Source organism: Crotalus tigris, unplaced genomic scaffold (genome assembly GCF_016545835.1).
Source record: "Crotalus tigris isolate CLP2741 ecotype Arizona unplaced genomic scaffold, ASM1654583v1 scf7180000018777.2418813, whole genome shotgun sequence".
Classification (NCBI taxonomy): Eukaryota; Metazoa; Chordata; class Lepidosauria; order Squamata; family Viperidae; genus Crotalus; species Crotalus tigris.
In genome coordinates, this window is record NW_024097195.1 from 872,213 (window position 1) to 891,627 (window position 19,415).

Sequence of the window (19,415 nt, forward strand, 5' to 3'; positions counted from 1 at the left end):
TGAACCTTCGTAAAACATATGATGATGTATTTTTTTCCAAAGAGGTTTTCCTTCCTGACACAAATGCTAGCAAAAGTAACACAGAGAATATAATAAAGATGTTATGAAGAATGGACTTGTCTATATATTAATGGTAGCCAAATTATACATATTTTGCAATATTGATATAATAGTTAAAATTCAGTGCACATTCTTCAGAATGAATACTAGAGTAATAGCCTTGTTAAAATTGTATATAAATGTTTAGGTGTGTGTGTGTGTGTGTGTGTGTGTGTGTGTGTGTGTATGGATGACACTATTGACAACATTTATAGAAAGCTTTCCAATGCATTGTGCAACCAATGCACAATCCTATTAAATGAACAAATCAGCCTGGAAAACCTAGGGGATGATTTTGGTGCCTCTTCAATGTTTATCAGTGACTTTTTTAGAGTAATACCTACTCTCACAGAGGCCTCTTAATGGACCCTCAATATACTGTGCTGTGCCCAACCTCACCTACTCTTTCTTTTCTCAAAAGACAAGGCACATCTGCCACCTGCTCTACTCTGCATCCCAGAAACAACTGTCGAGCAGCAAAAAGATTGATTATCAGTCAAATAGTATTCCAGTACACCAGATTTTGGTAGGTTAAGCTTGCTGATCCAGCAAGAGTTGGTGTGAAATTTTCAGCAATGTGTGCCAATATTTTGGTGCGAAAGGAACAGCAGTGCATATCATGATGAAACACAGCCAAAAGATGCAGACAAAGCAGAGAAGTTTTTGTTGAGTGCAAATGAAGCAGAGATCAAGAAAGAACAAAATGCTTCTTTGGATTGGGAAATCTCAGTGGCCAATAATATATTTAGAAAAGTTGCACATTGTTCAAAAATTACTCTACTATCCTCCTGCTTATTTATGAAAAGGATGGCAACATTAGGCTCAGCTGAACTTAAGGTGTAATGCAAAGGTAATACTGATTATTATGATAAATAGAAAGACAATTCATTACAAGAATTTTAAAAATGAGAAAGGATATTTGCTTAATTTGCATCTTCTTATTGAATTAATGTATTAAAACACATTCAGCAGATTATTTGGATTCTATTCAGGAAAACTGTCACATCATCTATAATATGGCACTACATGAATAATTCATGAGCAATGGACTACTTATTACAGACATAATATTTTCAAAAATACTAAAGATATACAGATATATTGCTCGCCAAGTAGATTTAAATTAAATATTTCAGTCATTTTAAACATAATATACACATACCTTTTGTTTAACAAGGTGTTATTAAGCATTTCAGGGATGTTTTGGGGCAGCTTTTCTGCCTATTTTGAAACATAATTTGCTGCTTACATGGTACTCAATTTCTTTAAAACACACTCAAAAATTTTTTCCCATTCGAGATTTTCTGCATCAGTGTAAAAGTTTTAAGAAAAAGGAGTCTGATAATATGCTTAATACAACATTCATTTTAGAACACTTATATGTTGATGTCATAAATGTTTTCATCAGTATTAAACATAATCTATTATAGAAAGCCTGAAAAGATATAATGAAAACTACTTGTACCTCAGTTTAAAATTTTGGCTTACCTTCTAAAAATATTATTTATATAAAAATTAATTCAGCTGCAATATTTTCAATTATGAGTCATTATCATTCTTTTTATTTTGTTAATGGTATGATATTAAAATTGTTGCTTTTCTCATTCCAGCTTAACATGAAGTTTTCATTTGGCTAATGGTTTTGTTCCTTAATATTTTAAATCCCAACTATGTGCTATAACCTAATAACAATTTCTAACGTTATACAGCATTTTGTGTTGAAATTTTCTAATCATTCAAACCAGAACACAGCTCAAATTAAAAAGTATTTGCAATGAATGAGGCAATTGTATGGTATATTATTCTACATTTTATTGTTGAATTCCCCAGAAAACCTATTACAAAATTAATTACAAGAGACAATGGCTTCTGATATTAAATATTTTTTTAAATGTTTTAAATTTCAAAATGCAATGGTTATCAAATTTATATATAAATTTAGGCTGAATATTACACATTCCTGCATAAAACATCTGATAATTATTTTAATGCTTTGTCTTAATAAAGGTCAAATGACTAAATTAATAAAGCACTCACACTCTGAACTATTATTTTTGCTGGTGTAATAAGCTTAATGAATTGTGTCTGTAAGATGTCAGTGAAACTAAATAGTAAATTCAATAATCTCTGATTTAATTTATTATATTTTCACCATTTAACCTCCTGCAGGCTCCCTAATGTCTATTCAAATCTATATTAAATTAAGCACCAATGCTAATGAAGGGCAATGAACGTGGCTGTCAGTAGATTTTTCTTTCATTAAGCACATTATCTTCTTACTGAGCTGTAAATGAGTAAACATTAGTTTTGTTAAACCATGCAAAAAGATAGGATGAAAATCGTTTTTAATTGCACCCCTTAATCCACTGACTGTAGCATTTTTTTACCTTTGATTTTTTTGAATGGATTTGAAAAGGGCTCTCCAGTTGAAATATAAACGTCAGCATCATGGGGTATGTCTATAGCACTCAGTACTTCAGTGCCGTCTGCCAAGAAGATTCGTCGGGCAGCCATATTCAGCTTCAGCTTTTCAGTGCATTCCTCCAACAGCTAAATGAACAGAATAAGGTAAGAAAAATTAACAACAGAAATATATTTCTGTGGTATGCTACTAATCAAGAATCAAAACTTAGTAGTGTTTCTGCTACCTTGCGAAATATACAATATGTAGAGTCAGTTGCCAAGCAAGCTGTCAATGTTGCTATTGTCACCATTATATGAACCATGAAGAGAGATTTCACATTCTACATTATTTAGCTGGCTTGGTGGTTTTTTTATATATATAAAATTTAACATAAAGAAAAATCACAGTGTTTACGCTAACGGCTATGAACTGTTTCATTTTAAAATAAATAAAATCCTTATCTTTTTTGAGTTTGAGAAGCACATCCAAATAAATAATAGAAATACTTACCAATTTAATAGAAAGTGGCACAGTAACTTTAGCAAATATATTTATTGCACCATTTTTATAGGCAGTTACTCTGAGTATCTGTGGTTTCTGTTTAAAAATCTGGGATATCTCAGAGGCCTTCCGGGTACAGTACAGTTTTGAGGAAGAAAATTGTTGACATCTGTTGCAAAATAATTCCAATTCAATTGAATAAGAAAGTAACTAGAACATATTATGCATCTATTCTAAAATTATATTTAGTTAATATTGTTTTTCTTAATAATTGTTTAGCTTATTACTTTTACATTTTAGACAAAGTTCAAGGTGACAAGTATTTTTCTAAGCTTATGGAAAATTATGAACTATTGTTTCACATTTATGTGTAACATCTAGACATTCAAATATAAAATGGCTATTGTCAATTTTGGATCTGTCTTTATTAAAAGCATTTGAAGTCAGGATTCCACTGATTTTTGTCTTAATTTTTGTTATAATTATAATTTTGTTATAATTATAATTATAAAAATAGAAACAATTTTTGATTTCCGCATTTCAAATATTGTAATGTTTCATTAAAAATCTGTTTAAACAGTTATAGTCAAATTACCATCATATAGATTTGAAAATAATTTTTTCTTCAGTAGCATTTATAACTAATGTAACTGTTTATAGGAATGCATTCTTAAGCCACATGAAATTCAAAAGTACAGTTGAATGCCCAGTAACCATATAACTCATATTTTAAGTTATTTGAAAGAACAACCAAACAAAAAGGCTTAGATAAAAGTTTTTTGCATAGATTTGTCATCAATAAAAGTATGCTATTAGGCAAGCTTAGAAAGTAAATATATTCTTCTTACTTCTCCAAGTTAATCTGCTGATTGCAAACAAAAGTTTGTACAATGCCAGAGCATTTAAGTACTCACTGTTTTAAATTTTAGATATAACAATAGTATCTTTGGTTTTGCGATACTTGTAAACACTGAGGACACTTCTATAGTTTCTCTCTGAAACTAATGTTTGTGGAAGGCTAACTAGATTTGCTTTCAAGGGGTTTTATGGATTATTTTTCTTTTTATAATAGGAGCAGAGGGTAATAGCAACATATCAGTACAGTTACACTTTATAACAAAGCAATGTTACTATTCATTTTGTGGGAAACAGATTTTTTACATTACTATCACAGGGGGATTATCTAATAAATATAGTTGAAGAATATTCAGATGATATAGAAATGTTCATTACATAAAGCTCATTCCCCTTCTATATGGTGACCATATTCCAGTATTTCCAATGTATCTTCTATCCCTTCTCCTTTTCCATCTTAACCTACCCACTCCATTTTCTATTATCAAATAATGATCTTCCTGCATGTGATACATTTTAATGAGGGGAAAAATTATATGGACTGCATAGAGGGACAGTTGTATAACATTCATTAGATATGTGTTATAGAATAAAGAAATTATCATATTTGGCTCTTATTGGTATCAAAATTACTTTATACATAGTAATTTAAAAGAGAGTATGTATTTTTTCACTCATGTGAAACCTTCCTATACAATATATTTGTGACATTGAAACAGTTTTTCAAAAGATTAAGATAGAAATCCTAAATACAAAATCCTATATCTTACATGAAAATACTTACAGTGAATTCAGAGTAGCTTACTACTAACTGAAAATGCTTAGAAATACCCAGTAATATTGTTAGATACGAAAAATATAAATATATATTGCACTTTAACTATAATTTTGCCAATTATATCAACCTGACTTTGTTGAAAAGCAATAAAATAAGAACAAGCACAGTCATAGTTAAAAGGAACATGAAACAAATCTGATTACCTTAGCTGACCTGATGGAGCACTGATAGGTCTGTTTCTCTTATATGGCAATGTAAGGCAGAAATTGTTTGTACTATTTGATTCGTAGCTGGCTAGTTTTGATTTTCTATCATTTTTATGAACTGGTTTTGTTTGATGTATGGAACCATCTTGAAATCCTGACCTTCTTGATATTACCAATGATTGGGGAGCACTCTTAGGGCCAAGTAGAGACTTTCTTTGCTTTTCTTCTGTTTTTTTAGCTTTCTTTGTAAAGGGCATGATTAATTTTCTGGGAGAAAGAAAAGATAGTAAAAAACAGATAGCTTGATAACACAGTAGGATAAAGGCAATATGGAAACATAGTTATACACCCCCTAATTTGGAAATATTTAACATAAATAGTTCATCTCACCCCTAGAAGAGGATTAATTTAAAGATTAAGAAATTATAACTATTAAAGAAACAAATGCATACAAAACACTTTTGAGTTTTTAAGATGATAACAGCTTAGTTATATTTATTCATGTATTTAAATTTAAATACCACTTTACAATGCCTTTGTAAGGTCACACTTGGAATACTGCATCCAGTTTTGGTCACCATGATTTAAAAAATATGTTGAGACTTTAGAAAGAGTGCAGAGAAGAGCAACAAAGATGATTAGGGGACTGGAGGCTAAAACATATAAGGAACGGTTGCTGGAATTGGGTATGTCTAGTTTAACAAAGAGAAGGACGAGGGGGGACATGATAGCAGTGTTCCAATATCTCAGGGGCTGCCACAAAGAAGAGGGAGTCAAGCTATTTTCCAAAGTGCCTGAAGGCAGGACAAGAAGCAACGGATGGAAACTAACCAAAGAGAGAAGCAACCTAGAACTAAGGAGAAATTAAGGGTTTCCTGCTTGAGCAGGGGGTTGGACTCAATGACCTCCAAGGTCCCTTCTAACTTTATTATTATTATTATTATTTTGGATCATTGCACAGTCAGCCAGATGTTCAGACTGGATTTGGCATTTTGTTTACCTATCGAGTCCTTACCCAGGACCTGGGATAGGCAGATGTGGATGTTTGATGGTATTACAGGTATCGTCGCAGGATGGAAGCAGTTCCTAATAAGGCCGCCTTTTGCAATTGACTAATAGCAAATTTGTCAATGCCAATGGTGTTCAAGTGGTGCTCCAGTTGTTTTGGGATTGCACCCAAGGAGCCTATTACTATTGGTACTACCCTTGCTTGCTTTTGCCACAGTCTTTCTATTTCTATTTGTAGGTCTTTGTATTTTGTTATCTTCTCCAGTTCTTTCTCTTCTATTCTGCTGTCTCCAGGCACTGCCACATCCACTATCCAGACTTTTTTGTCTTTCTTATCGGCAATTGTTAAGTCTGGGGTGTTATGTTGCAGGTGCTTGTCTGTTTGAATTCTGAAGTCCCAGAGCAGTTTAATTTTATCATTTTCTATGACTTTTTCTATTTTATGATCCCACCTTTTGCTTACAGGCAAATGATATGTTTTGCAGATCTTCCAATGCACCATTGTTACTACTTTGTCATGCCGCTGCTTGTAGTCAGTCTGTGCAATCTTCTTGCAACAGCTTACCCAAGTGGTCCACTGTTTCTTCAGCTTCTTTGCATAGACGGCACTATTATTATTATTATTATTATTATCGATCATCGCACAGTCAGCCAGATGTTCAGACTGGATTTGGCATTTTGTCTACCTATCGAGTCCTTACCCAGGACCTGGGATAGGCAGATGTGGATGTTTGATGGTATTACAGATATCGTCGCAGGATGGAAGCAGTTCCTAATAAGGCTGCCTTTTGCAATTGACTAATAGCGAATTTGTCAATGCCAATGGTGTTCAAGTGGTGCTCCAGTTGTTTTGGGATTGCACCCAAGGAGCCTATGACTATTGGTACTACCCTTGCTTGCTTTTGCCACAGTCTTTCTATTTCTATTTGTAGGTCTTTGTATTTTGTTATCTTCTCCAGTTCTTTCTCTTCTATTCTGCTATCTCCAGGCACTGCCACATCCACTATCCAGACTTTTTTGTCTTTCTTATCGACAATTGTTAAGTCTGGGGTGTTATGTTGCAGGTGCTTGTCTGTTTGAATTCTGAAGTCCCAGAGCAGTTTAATTTTATCATTTTCTATGACTTTCTCTATTTTATGATCCCACCAGTTTTTGCTTACAGGCAAATGATATTTTTTGCAGATCTTCCAATGCACCATTGTTGCTACTTTGTCATGCCGCTGCTTGTAATCAGTCTGTGCAATCTTCTTGCAACAGCTTACCAAGTGGTCCACTGTTTCTTCAGCTTCTTTGCATAGGCGGCACTTACTGTCTGTTGCTGTCTTCTCAATTTTGACTTTGTATGCATTTGTCCTTAAGGCTTGGTCTTGTGCAGCCAGAATTAGTCCCTCGGTCTCTTTCTTCAATTTTCCTGCTCTTAGCCATTGCCAGGTTTTATTATTATCTGCTTTCCCAGCTATTTTTTTCATGTATTGGCCATGTAGTGCTTTGTCTTCCCATGCCTCTATTCTGTTCTTCATTTGGTCTTTCTTGTAGGCCAGTTTGGTCTCTCCAGTAGTTAGTAAGCCTTCCTGATATACTAATTTCAGTGCATCTTCATCATTGTTCTTCAGATATTCTTCCAAAGCCATTTTTTCTTCTTCAACCATCTGATGTACTTGTAGCATTCCACGCCCACCTATTTGCCTTGGTAGATAAAGTCTATCAATGTCACTGCGTGGATGAAGGGCATGATTCATTGTCATTATTTTTCTGGTCTGCCTATCCATTGCTTTTAGTTCTGCTTGAGTCCAGTCCACTATTCCAGCTGTGTACCTAATGACTGGGATTGCCCAGGTGTTGATTGCCTTTATGGTATTTCCTCCATTGAGTTTGGACTTTAAGATCTTCTTCACTCTCTTGATGTATTCACCTCTAATCTTTTTCTTGACTTCAGTGTGCTTGATGTTGTCAGCTTGAAGGATACCCAAGTATTTGTAGTACTCTTCCTCATCCAGACTCTTAATGTTATTTTCGTGGGGCATCTTGATTCCTTCAGTTTTCACTATTTTTCCTTGTTTGATAGTAAGTGTGGCACATTTGTCCAAGCCAAACTCCATTACAATATCTTGGCTATATATACGGACAGTGTTGAGCAGCGATTCTATTTCAGATGATGTTTTTCCATACAGCTTCAGATCATCCATGTAAAGGAGGTGGGATAGTCTGGCAGATGTTTTTGATGTTTGATAGCCATGTCCTGAGTTATTCAGTATTGTTGACAGAGGAAACAGTGCAATAACAAATAGTAATGGTGATAATGAATCTCCTTGAAATATTCCTCTCTTGATATTAACCTCTCCCAGCCTCTCACCATTGATCTGCAACTGTGTCTTCCATTGTGCCATCGATCTTTGCACAAATTTTCTGATGTTTCTACTGACTCCTGTTATTTCTAGGCACTTTATTATCCAATCATGTGGCAGAGAGTCAAATGCCTTTTTGTAGTCAATCCATGCCACATTCAGGTTGGTCTTCCTTCTCTTGCAGTTTTCCAAGATCATTTTGTCTATTAGGAGTTGATCTTTTGTTCCTCTGCTATTGGGGCGGTTTCCTTTCTGCTCAGGTGGAAAGAGATTGTTTTCAACTAGATGCTGTTGTACTGCATCAGCTACTACACCAGTTAGTAATTTGAAAGTTGTTGGTAAGCAGGTAATTGGCCTGTAGTTACCTGGTGTTGCCCCTTTTGCTGGATTTTTCATTATTAGGTAGGTTTTCCCAGTTGTTAGCCACTTTTCAATTTCTCCTCCTTGTAGTATATTGTTGAACTGCTTGGCAATGAGTGGGTGTATAACAGTTAGATGTTTCAACCAAAACCCATGCAGTTCATCTTCACCTGGTGCTGACCAATTTTTGATTTTCTTTGCTCTTTTTTCTACCATTTTTGTTGTTATTACTAGTTCTTTCATTTCAACTTCTGTTTTATTTGCATCCACCTCTTTTAACCAAGCCGCATCCTTGTTGTATTTCTTTGGGTTATCCCATATCTGCTTCCAGAACTGCACTGTTTCTTCCTTGTCAGGTACTGACTGATTCCTTGCAGTTTCTCCATTGATGGATTGGTAGAAACGTTTCTGATTGGATTGAAATTGGAGGTTCTGCCTATAGTTTGCAATTCGAGCTTCATATCTACTGATTTTCCTGGCTATAGCTGTTATTTGTTGCTTTATTATTTCCAGTGCTTCCTTGATCTTCCTTGTTTCTAAGTGGTATTTCTTGATTAGGTATTCTTTGGTCTTCTTGTTCTTCAGCTTCTTTTCTTTCATCTGTTCTAGCTTGCTTGCATGTGATCTTAACTTGCTGATCTTATTTTCTAGTCTAACCTTCCATTTTTCTGGTGCACTGTTTGTTTGTTTTTCTTCTTTGTTGATTTTGCATCCCAGGTATTCTGTTATAACTGCAGCTGTGCTGTACATTAGTTGGTTTGTTTCTTGCAGTGAATTGGTGCTTATACTTGATATTGCAGTATTTGCATCTTTTAATGCTTGTGCTAGCTGTTTCTTTGGAACAAGCTTCAATGCAGGTAGCCTTATTCTGTTGTTTTTGTGCTGTTCTAGATGCTCAGTTATTCTTTGTTTCAATTCTTTTATTTCTTTAGTTAGAGGGTTTTGTTCTTCCTGAGGAAGAGGTGCCTGGTTTCCAAATGAGAACAGTTGTATATCTCTGCTGGATTCCTTCACTGCCAACTCCCCCTGGTTTGCCTCTACATTCTGAATTACTTCTGGTAAGGCTTTGATTTCTTTGCCCTGGGTAAACCTTTGCAGTTCGTCCAATTCTGTTTCTGTGAATATTTTATTTCGTGTTATAAATCGGCGTTGATCTGCTAGTCTCTGTTCTGTTATTTCTGATTCTGGATGTTGTTCTTTCCAGAACTGGTGCATTCGTTTTAGATATCCTCTTCTTGTTGGACTTGATCTGTAGTAACAGATCATTATTTCTTTGTTTTCCATCACTGTGTATCTGCGACGGGTAAACACCTTTTCTTCCAGTAGTTCTGCAGCTGCTGGCCCTGGTTGCTCAGCCAACAGTCCTGAGTCCTGTAACCCATTTTTCACCAGATATCCAGGAACTCCAATATCTAGTGCGGACCTTGTTAACCCGGGCGACGTCCGAGCCGGTATGGCATTCTGAAATTTACGTCTCACCATATTTTTTTATGGGAGAGACACTCTTTGTCTGACTCCTCTGATGAGACCTGTCCAGTATGGTTGAACCTCTGGCATAGCTCTCATCTTCCTCAGAGTACACAAGCCCCACAACCACGTCAAGGTAGTGTCTCATTATTATTATTATTATTATTATTATTATTATTATTATTATTATTATTATTATTAAATTATTTATATGGCTGCACACAATAACAAGTAGACCAGACCAAGAAATTAATTGTGGTCTGTTATCAATTTATCTCTATAGCTTTTTCCCTGTATAAGTCATGCAAGCCCATTCTCAACTTTTGACCAAAGGAAAGCTGGGAGATCTCTTATGGAAGGGACCTGAAATATGCATCCCTGTTAAATCTATTGAGCCCAGCAAAAACAATGGGAGATAAGGAATTCTGGAAAGAACCTACCTCTATATTTTAAAATTATTTATATATTATTATTATTATCTGTATTTTGATTTACTATACACTGCCATGAGTCTATTTGGAAACTTGCAATGTACAGTATGTAAAAACAGACAAACCAATAAAATGCTATTGTTCTTAAAACAGCTTTGCTGGCTGCCAATCCATTACTAACCATTACATAAACTGCAGGCTGTATTCTATAGCTTTCAGACTATGGATTGATCTCCCTGGGGGGAAGGGGGAGAGAGCTTAGAAAGGGATTCACTATTTTTTTCTTCATTCTGATTAGAATTGCACAAGCATGTGTAAGCATGGTCAAAACTTGCTCTGAAATCACTGTAACCTTTGCCTAAGCGAGTCAGCAGTGGACTAGATAAAATTAGAATAATTTTGACGGGGGGGGGTGCAAGCCCAATAGAGAGTTGCACTTATACGAAGACTAGACCCCGTGAGATACACAGATTAACATATAATAATTAAAAGTAAATGATGCATTTATTTCCTGACCAACCCTAACTCAAATGAAATCAATAATTCTATTCATCAGAGACTATACAAATTCATTTATCATTTTACAGGGTTGTCATATTGAGAAGTTTGAGATTCTTTACATGAAACCTAAGTAGTTTAGCAGCCAAATATCTAAGAGATTGTATTTGCATATGAATGTACTTCAGATTCCTCTGTCTTCTAAGTCAGGGCTTTTCAACCTTTTCACAGATTGTGCCACTTTTGGAATATGGCAATATTCAAGTACCACCAGTCACCTAGCAACGTATCGACTTGATGACCAAAAAAAAAAAAAAAGGAAAAAAGTGATAAAGTACAGGTAATCCTCAACTTACAACAGTTCACTTGGTGACTGTTTGAAGTTACAACAGCATTTAAAAAGTGACTTATGACCATTTTTCACATTTATGACTGTTGCAGCACCCCCAGGGTCATGTGATTTACATTCAGATGCTTGGCAACTGATTCATACTTATGACGGTCATAGTGTCCCAGGGTCATGTGATCACCTTTTGCAACTTTTTGACAAGTGAAGTCAATGGCTGGGGAGGCATGGCCAGCTCAGTGTCGCTCAGCTCATGGGGCACCTGTGGGGGGTGCAGGCAGGGCTGTGGGGGGATCTGAGGGTCTCTGGTGGAGAGGGATGGGACTGTGGTGGGCACTAGGAGCTGTACCATAGGAGCCTCACTGTCCCTCTTGGGCCATGTGGGGGGACTCCTGCCAGTGGCGTGGGCTGCCCAGAGCCCTGGGCAGTGGAGGGCAAGGACCCAGCCTGGCCCTTGAGCTCTCAGGGCACCAGGACCCTGCAGCCCAACCCACTCCAACCCCACTTCCCCAAGGGGGCATCTGGCTTTGCTTACCTCCTTGTCAAGGCTACTGCTGCTGATGTGCCGACTCTCCTTGGCCAGGTTGCTCATGATGGGTGCAGGAGGGCAAAGTGTGTGGGTCAGAGGGAGGCCCACTTCCTCTCCATGTGAGGAGACCCGGCTTTGTAACCAAAGCATCCTTAGCAATAGGATGAGAGACCATCAGGATAGGCCAGGAGGAGAGGCCAAGGGGAGGGTGAAAGGGCAACAGGGCTGCTGGTGGCCAAGTATCAAGGCACGACTTCCCTCAGATCCACCCTCCCTCTCATTCCAATCTCCCTCCTTCCTTCCTTCCTTGCTCCCTCCATCTCTACCCACCCTCTTTCCCTGTCTCCCTGTTTCTCATTCCGATCTCCTTCCTTCCTTCCTTCCTTCCTTTCTTCCTTCCTTCCTTCCTTCCTTCCTTCCTTCCTTCCTTCCTTCCTTCCTTCCTTCCTTCCTGTGGTCATGGCTTGAAAGGCACTGTAAATTCCTGGACAAGAGCCACACAGCCTTAAGAGCAGAGTGGCAGGAAGATATTTGCAATGAGGGAGGGAAAGAAAAACAGGCAAGAAACGCCACTGGGGAAGGGTTGCCCTCTGGGAGGAATGAAGAATGGCAGCATCCCCTGAAGGAGACCAGCAAATGACCCTTGCCCACTTCACACACTCATGGGCTCCAGGGGATGGGACGCCACAAGCAGAGTGGCTACACATTACTTGTGCTACACCACTCAGACCCCCCAGCCTGCCTGGTTTCAGTAGGCAGCGGTGCACTCTCCTCACCACGCAAAGAGATTGGGCCAGGCAAGGTGAGCTGGTGAGAAGCCGAACCTGTCTGAGCGTGTGCAGAGAGCACATGGTGTCAACGCTGCTAATATTGAATATTCTTGCTTTGACAAAATATGCAGAGAGAAAAGCCCGCGGAAGGGAACGGAAGTGAATCTTTGCCCTCCAGGTTAATTGGAAGATGTGAATCATGATCCCAAAATAGGGGAGGGGAAATGCCTGGAATGTTATGTGCAAAGGAAGGGAAATTCAGATCTTGGCATTCTCCATGCCGTGCTGACACTCCTCTACACTAATAAAGGCTTTTTAGGTTAAACCATGCCTGAAAGTTCTTTGAAGTGTTTCATTAGTCAGACACATGACATCATGCCAAGATCATGACACATAGGGCCTGGTGTCCCGGGAGAAAGGGAAGCATTCAGAATGTGGTCAGCCTGCGGGGCAAAACAATCACAGTTGCTATCTACCCCCTGATGCTAATGAAAGATATATTGCCCCACCTAGAAAAGGGGAAAATATTCTCAAAATTAGATCTAAGGGAAGCGTATTATCGGGTTAGGATTAAAGAAGGAGACAAATGGAAGACAGCATTTAGCTGCCCCATGGGCTGCTTCCAATTTAGGGTACTCCTGTTTGGACTGCAGGTACTCCCGTTTGGACAGCAGTCTTCATGCAGCTAATTAATGAAGTCCTCTAGGAGCACCTCTACAAAGGAGTTCTTGTGTACCTGGATAATATCTTAATTTTCACTGAAACAAGAGAGGAACATGTAAAACTGGTCAGGGTGGTACTGAATAAATTGCAGGCTGCTCGACTTTACAACAAGCTATCAAAGTGTGAATTCTATAACAAAAAAATGACTATTTAGGATACCGCATATCTCATAATGGGACTGAAATGGATCTGGAAAAGTCAGGGCAATGCTGGAGTGGGCATCACCATTCACAAGGAAACAATTGCAAAGTTTCCTGGAGTTCTCTAATTTCTACCACCAATTCATCCCTTCTTTTGCTCTGTCTCTTGCTCTATCTTCTTTGATATGTCTCTAATGGGCTGACAATGAAATGTACCTCTGGCCAACTACCTTATCTCCGAGCGCGGAAGAAACGGCGCAGACACCTAACAGCCTTGGAAGTGGTACCTTATCACTCTGTTCCCATGGCATTTTCACACCTGCAGATTGGCCTGTTTGAACCTTCTGGATGGACAGTTAGGATGGGGTTACTATGGACACTTCTAATTACTTGATTCATGCAGGAAACCCTCAGATCCTGCCTTCTATCCCTACTGTCAACACCTCCCAATAAAAGTTCCTTTTGAAATGATGCCATTTCAGGAGTTCTGCTTTCTTGGAAGAACTGATTGAGACAGGTTGTTACACTATTTTTTATCCTCTACTCTCTTACCCTTCCTCCTCCTTTTCCTTTTGGTTCAGTTTTAGCTGACTCTTCCTCCTCCTCCCAAGGCTGCATCTTTTTTTCTCTCCCTCTCCCATCCAAACTGCCTCCTTTTTATATCCCTTTCTGTCTCCACCCCCCTCCTCCTCTTTTCTCTTCTGAGTGTGCCTGAAGTGCCGATCCTGGGGCCTTTGCCTCACCCCCACAGCCCTGCAGATCCTGAGGACTCTCTCATGGCAAGTTCTGTGCTGCCCCGCTTTGGCTCATTCCGTCCCCCTCTACACTTGGCTGGGCTGGGCATGGCTGCGTACCACCTGCCACGTGCCAATGTATCACTGGTTGAAAAGCCCTGTTCTAAGTGACACAGCTGGAGTTTGGATGGGATTTGTAAGTGGTAGTATTCTATTGCTAGAAGTATTTCATAATGGGAAGAAACCTGAGGTAGATTTGTTGGTTTACTTATTTATTGATTTACCTACCCATCTCTTACATAGACCTTTAACTTTCAATCTCTTATTGATTCCTATTGTACTTGCATTATTCTCTTTTCTACTTTAAGGCAATATTTTTAAAATTTTGATAGGTTTTCCTGAGTATTATACCTGCACCTTGGGTATGCTATATATTTTACTAAGCATCATTACCATCTTAGCCAATGTTGATGATCTTTTAAAAAAATCTATAGAATTTTCCAGCTTATTTTGTATCAAACAAAGGAAAAAAACAGGTAAAAGCAAGAAGATTAAAAAAAATAGAACAAGTAAACCAACTTCACCAATTTTTAGAACTGACATAATCTAAGAGATGAACCAGTTTCTTACTGCCTCAAAATCCCCAAGAACTGTTTCATTATTCCAAGGTACTAGAATTGCTGAAATTAAGGTGGATATTGCTAGCCCAAACTCTCTTTTAAAAGCATACAAAATTAAAGGTAAAAATGTGGACATTATAATTATGAAAATAGGTGTGCATTATGAGAGATGTAAATTTCATGTTATTCTCTGCTAGATAGGATAACAAGTTCAAAACTACATGGATTAGATTCCATGGCACTTGAAGGAAGTAGTGGAGGTGATGACAGATTTATTCTTTGAGGTGCCAGAAGACTGGAAGAGAACAAATGTCATCTCTATCTTGAGAAAACGGAAAACAAAGACTGAGAAATTATAGATCTCTCAACAATATCAATAATAGGTAAACAGCCTATTATGCAGCATAGTTGTAAATATTTAATAATAATAATAATAATAATAATAATAATAATAATAATAATAATAATAATAAAGTTGGAAGGGACCTTGGAGGTCATCTAGTCCAACCCCCTGCTCAGGCAGGAAACCCTACACCATTTTGGACAAATGGCTGTCCAGTCTCTTCTTAAAAACTTCCAGTGTTGGAGCATTTACTGCTTCTGGAGGCAGGTTGTTCCACTAATTAATTGTTCTCACTGTCAGGAAGTTTCTCCATAGTTCTAGGTTGCTTCTCTCCTTGATTAGTTTCCACCCATTGCTTCTTGTCCTGCCTTCAGGTGCTTTGGAAAATAGCTTGATTCCCTCTTCTTTGTGGCAGCCCCTGAGATATTGGAAGATTGCTATCATGTCCCCCCTTGTCCTTCTCTTCGTTAAACTAGACATACCCAATTCTAGCAACCGTTCCTTATATGTTTTAGCCTCCAGTCTCCTAATCATCTTTGTTGCTCTTCTCTGTACTCTTTCTAGAGTCTCAACATCTAGAGTCTGTACTCTTTCTAGAGTCTCAACATTTATATAGACATGCTTCAATTACCAGAAGCCAGCACAGGTTTGTTACAAACAAATCATGCCAGACTAAACTTATCTTCCTGTTTGATGAAATTATTAACTTAGAAAATTAGAGGGATGCCACAGATAGTTTACCTGGATTTTTTTCAATATGATAACCCTTTTCATAAAATGAAAAAAACATGGGCTAGATATTTTTTAAACATCATATGTGTTCCATCAATAATTGAGGAACTGCCTTTCCCCAATTACAAGCACCCATCCCCTTTGGGGCCTGTCTATTTTGGATTGCTTTCTTGCAGGGGCCAGGAAGAGAGTCTTTTCTGTTTTGGCACCAGCCTTTTTAAACATCACCAATGCAGAGATCAGATTGGCACCAATTCTACTGTATTTTCCTAAGGCCTTAAAATATGTGGTATTGAAAACAGCATGTCAAAGTATATTTAGTCTTTTCTTCAATTATACTTGAGGAACCTATACTCACATACTTTTCAATCCCTGTAGCCTCTACATTTATTGGTTGTGAAGACCAAGATGAAGATGAAACAAAGTAATTTCTTTCTGAAGTTTCGGAGCGGGGAATATAAAATAAGTCATCATTTTCTGTTTCATTACTTTCCATTTCCTGCTTAATAAATAATAAAGCATGAGGTTACATTTCAAATACAAATTTCTCTAAATTGGTAAAACTAACCTGAATTAAATCAAAGTACTCTTATATATTACTTCTAGTAAATAAGATCAGATTCAATCTGTATAAATGTAGCAAATACATAATATAAATTACACAGATTTAAAAACAATCAAATCCCTGTAGATCATTTTATAGTAATGGGATATTTTGGTGCAGATGCAGTAACCATCTAATAGTAAAGTCATGAAATGAGGCTCTTAACACATTCTGAGCCCCAGACAGTACAGAGTACAGAGATGTTTTTAAAGCCTTGTGAAAGGCCAACAGGGTTGGGCTATTCTAATGTCTAAGAGAAGAACATTCCACAAAGCAGGGCCTACACCAAAGAATTTCTGCCAGTTGACATTCTTTGGCTTACAGGATCTGCAGCAGACCCAATCTACTGGATTGAATTGGACAGGTAGAGACTCTTGGAAAAAGAGTCACCTATATAGGGCTTTAAAGATGACAATCAGCATCATGAATTGTACCTAAAAATACAGTGATAGTCAATGCAGCTCATGCAGTAGTAGCGTTACACATGTATGTATTTGGCACCATTCACTAACTGTGCAGCTGCATTCTGTAACAGCTGAACTTCCAAATGCTCTTCAAGGACAGATCCATGTAGGGCATGTCGCAGTAATCTAAGTGAGAGATTGCAAGGGTGTGTGTGTTACAGTGAGCAAAGCCTCCTTATCCAGGAATGGGATACAACTGTTGCATCAGCCAAAGATCTGGAAAGGCTCTCCTAATCACCATTGCCACCTGCTCTTTGAGCAGGAGCCATGAGTCTAGAAGGACCCCCAGATTGCACACCAGACCTGTCTAGGTTAGTGTCATTCTATAAATTAACATACATCTAAGATAAGATTAATTAAATAAGTTTTTTAAAAATAATATAAACATAACATAGTTAACTTAAATCTTAATGTTTAGCGAACCAGTAAGATTCTTAATGTACATAATATAAACTGATTTTTTATGGGTTCACATTTTTAAATTAGCACAAGGTGGGGGATTTGCAAAGTGACACCCCAATGTTGTTCTTTTCTCTTGAAAATAGTTTCCCTTGAAAACTATTTTACTAAAATAATCTGAACTGACAGAATCAAAATATGAAACTATCAAAAGAAAATATCAAAATATATATTTTCCTTTTAAAAAAACTATCAAATACATTTTCAATTCAATGCAGTATAGCAAAATCTGTTATCCTCTGTGTGATAATGGAAGATTATGTTGATAAAGATAAATTACACAGGACTTGTCTATACTCAAATGAAATATGTGTTACAACTTGACTAAGTGGGGTTTGTGTCCAGATTCAGCCATACGAACAATCCATGTTTTATTTTCAACAAATCAGATTTTGAAAGAATGGCTCTTTGCTAGTTCATTCAAAAAGTAGCTTGTTGCTACATTACAATCGAGAATTATAGTTACAGTTCAAGTATTTCTATACTATTCCAAAATAGAAAGCCTCATTTAATTTCATTAAGACCTTTCCATTTGCTCTTAGCCAAACTCTAATCACCTAAAGCACGGGTGTCAAACTTGCCACATCACGTGGCGTGGCGTGACGTATTGCGACTTTTTTTGCATTGCCGGAGCAGGGGTGGGCATGGCATGATGCAACCGGCCCATGGGCCAGCAGTTTGACACCTCTGACCTAAAGGATTGGCCCAGTGTCAAAATCCTCTCACAATACTTGATAATGCAGAAACCACTTGATTCACTAGGAAGGCAAGATTTTGAACTCTGTAAATGACTGGGGTGGTTTAATCAGATGCAAAGCAAAAAATGGACGAAATAAAGATTGTTGTTTTATTATCTATCATGGGAAAATTAAGAAGAGCTACTAATTTCTTCAAAGTCAGAATATTTTCAGGAATATTAGACTATTGTGAATGATATTGCACTTAAATTCCCAAAAAATAAAAATCAATGTTTCAAATTATGTTCTTAAGATCCATTGATTTTTTTTTAAATTAAATTTAGGCAAGAATGCACAGGTATAGAATAGTTGCTACCTGGTTCAACAGTACTGGACAATCACTTAAATATGAGCCAGCAGTGTGTTTCAGCTGCCAAAAAAGCCAACACAGCCCTAGGCTGCATTAACAGAGGGATAGAATCAAGATGATCTGAAGTGTTAATACCACTTTATAATACCTTGGTAAGACCAAACTTGGAATATTGCATCCAGTTTTGGTTGCCACAATATAAAAAGATATTGAGATTCTAGAAAGAGTGTGCAGAGAAGAGCAACAAAGATAATTAGGGGGATTGGAGGCTAAAACATATGAAGAATGGTTTCAGGAATTGGCTATGTCCAATATCTAAGGGGCTGCCACAAAGGCACCTGAAAGTAGAACAAGAAGTAACGAATGGAAACTAATAATAATAATAATAGTAAAGTTGGAAGGGACTTTGGAGGTCATCTAGTCCAACCCCCTGCTCAGGCAGGAAACCCTATACCATTTCGGACAAATGGCTGTCCAGTCTCTTCTTAAAAACCTCCAGTGTTGGAGCATTCACCGCTTCTGGAGGCAGGTTGTTCCACTGGTTAATTGCTCTAACTGTCAGGAAGTTTCTCCTTAGTTCTAGGTTGCTTCTCTCCTTGATTAGTTTCCATCCATTGCTTCTTGTCCTGCCTTCAGACACTTTGGAAAATAGCTTGACTCCCTCTTCTTTGTGGCAGCCCCTGAGATATTGGAACACTGCTATCATGTCACCCCTCGTCCTTCTCTTCATTAAACTAGACATACCAATTCCAGCAGCCTTTCCTTATATGTTTTAGCCTCCAGTCCCTAATCATCTTTGTTGCTCTTCTCTGTACTCTTTCTAGAGTCTCAACATCTTTTTTACATCACGGTGACCAAAACTGGATGCAGTATTCCAAGTGTGGCCTTACCAAGGCATTGTAAAGTGGTATTAACACTTCACGTGATCTTGATGCTATCCCTCTCTTAATGC

The 19,415-nt window shown here is 37.6% G+C and overlaps 1 protein-coding gene across 6 annotated transcripts in view; it reads right to left on the reverse strand.

The window, feature by feature from the left end:
* DCDC1 (doublecortin domain containing 1) overlaps positions 1 to 19,415 on the reverse strand; it is a 301,614-nt gene that overhangs the window by 258,303 nt on the left and 23,896 nt on the right. For 3 of the 6 annotated variants that reach the window (XM_039355979.1, XM_039355977.1, XM_039355980.1), the window contains 4 exons: positions 16,252 to 16,388; positions 4,841 to 5,110; positions 3,014 to 3,173; positions 2,487 to 2,649 (listed from right to left, as the gene is read on the reverse strand). In XM_039355979.1, coding sequence (XP_039211913.1) covers positions 2,487 to 2,649; positions 3,014 to 3,173; positions 4,841 to 5,110; positions 16,252 to 16,388 — 730 coding nt within the window. Of the gene's footprint in view, positions 1 to 2,486; positions 2,650 to 3,013; positions 3,174 to 4,840; positions 5,111 to 16,247; positions 16,392 to 19,415 lie in introns of those variants that run through there. The other 3 variants (XM_039355978.1, XM_039355981.1, XM_039355982.1) reach the window with 3 other exon arrangements.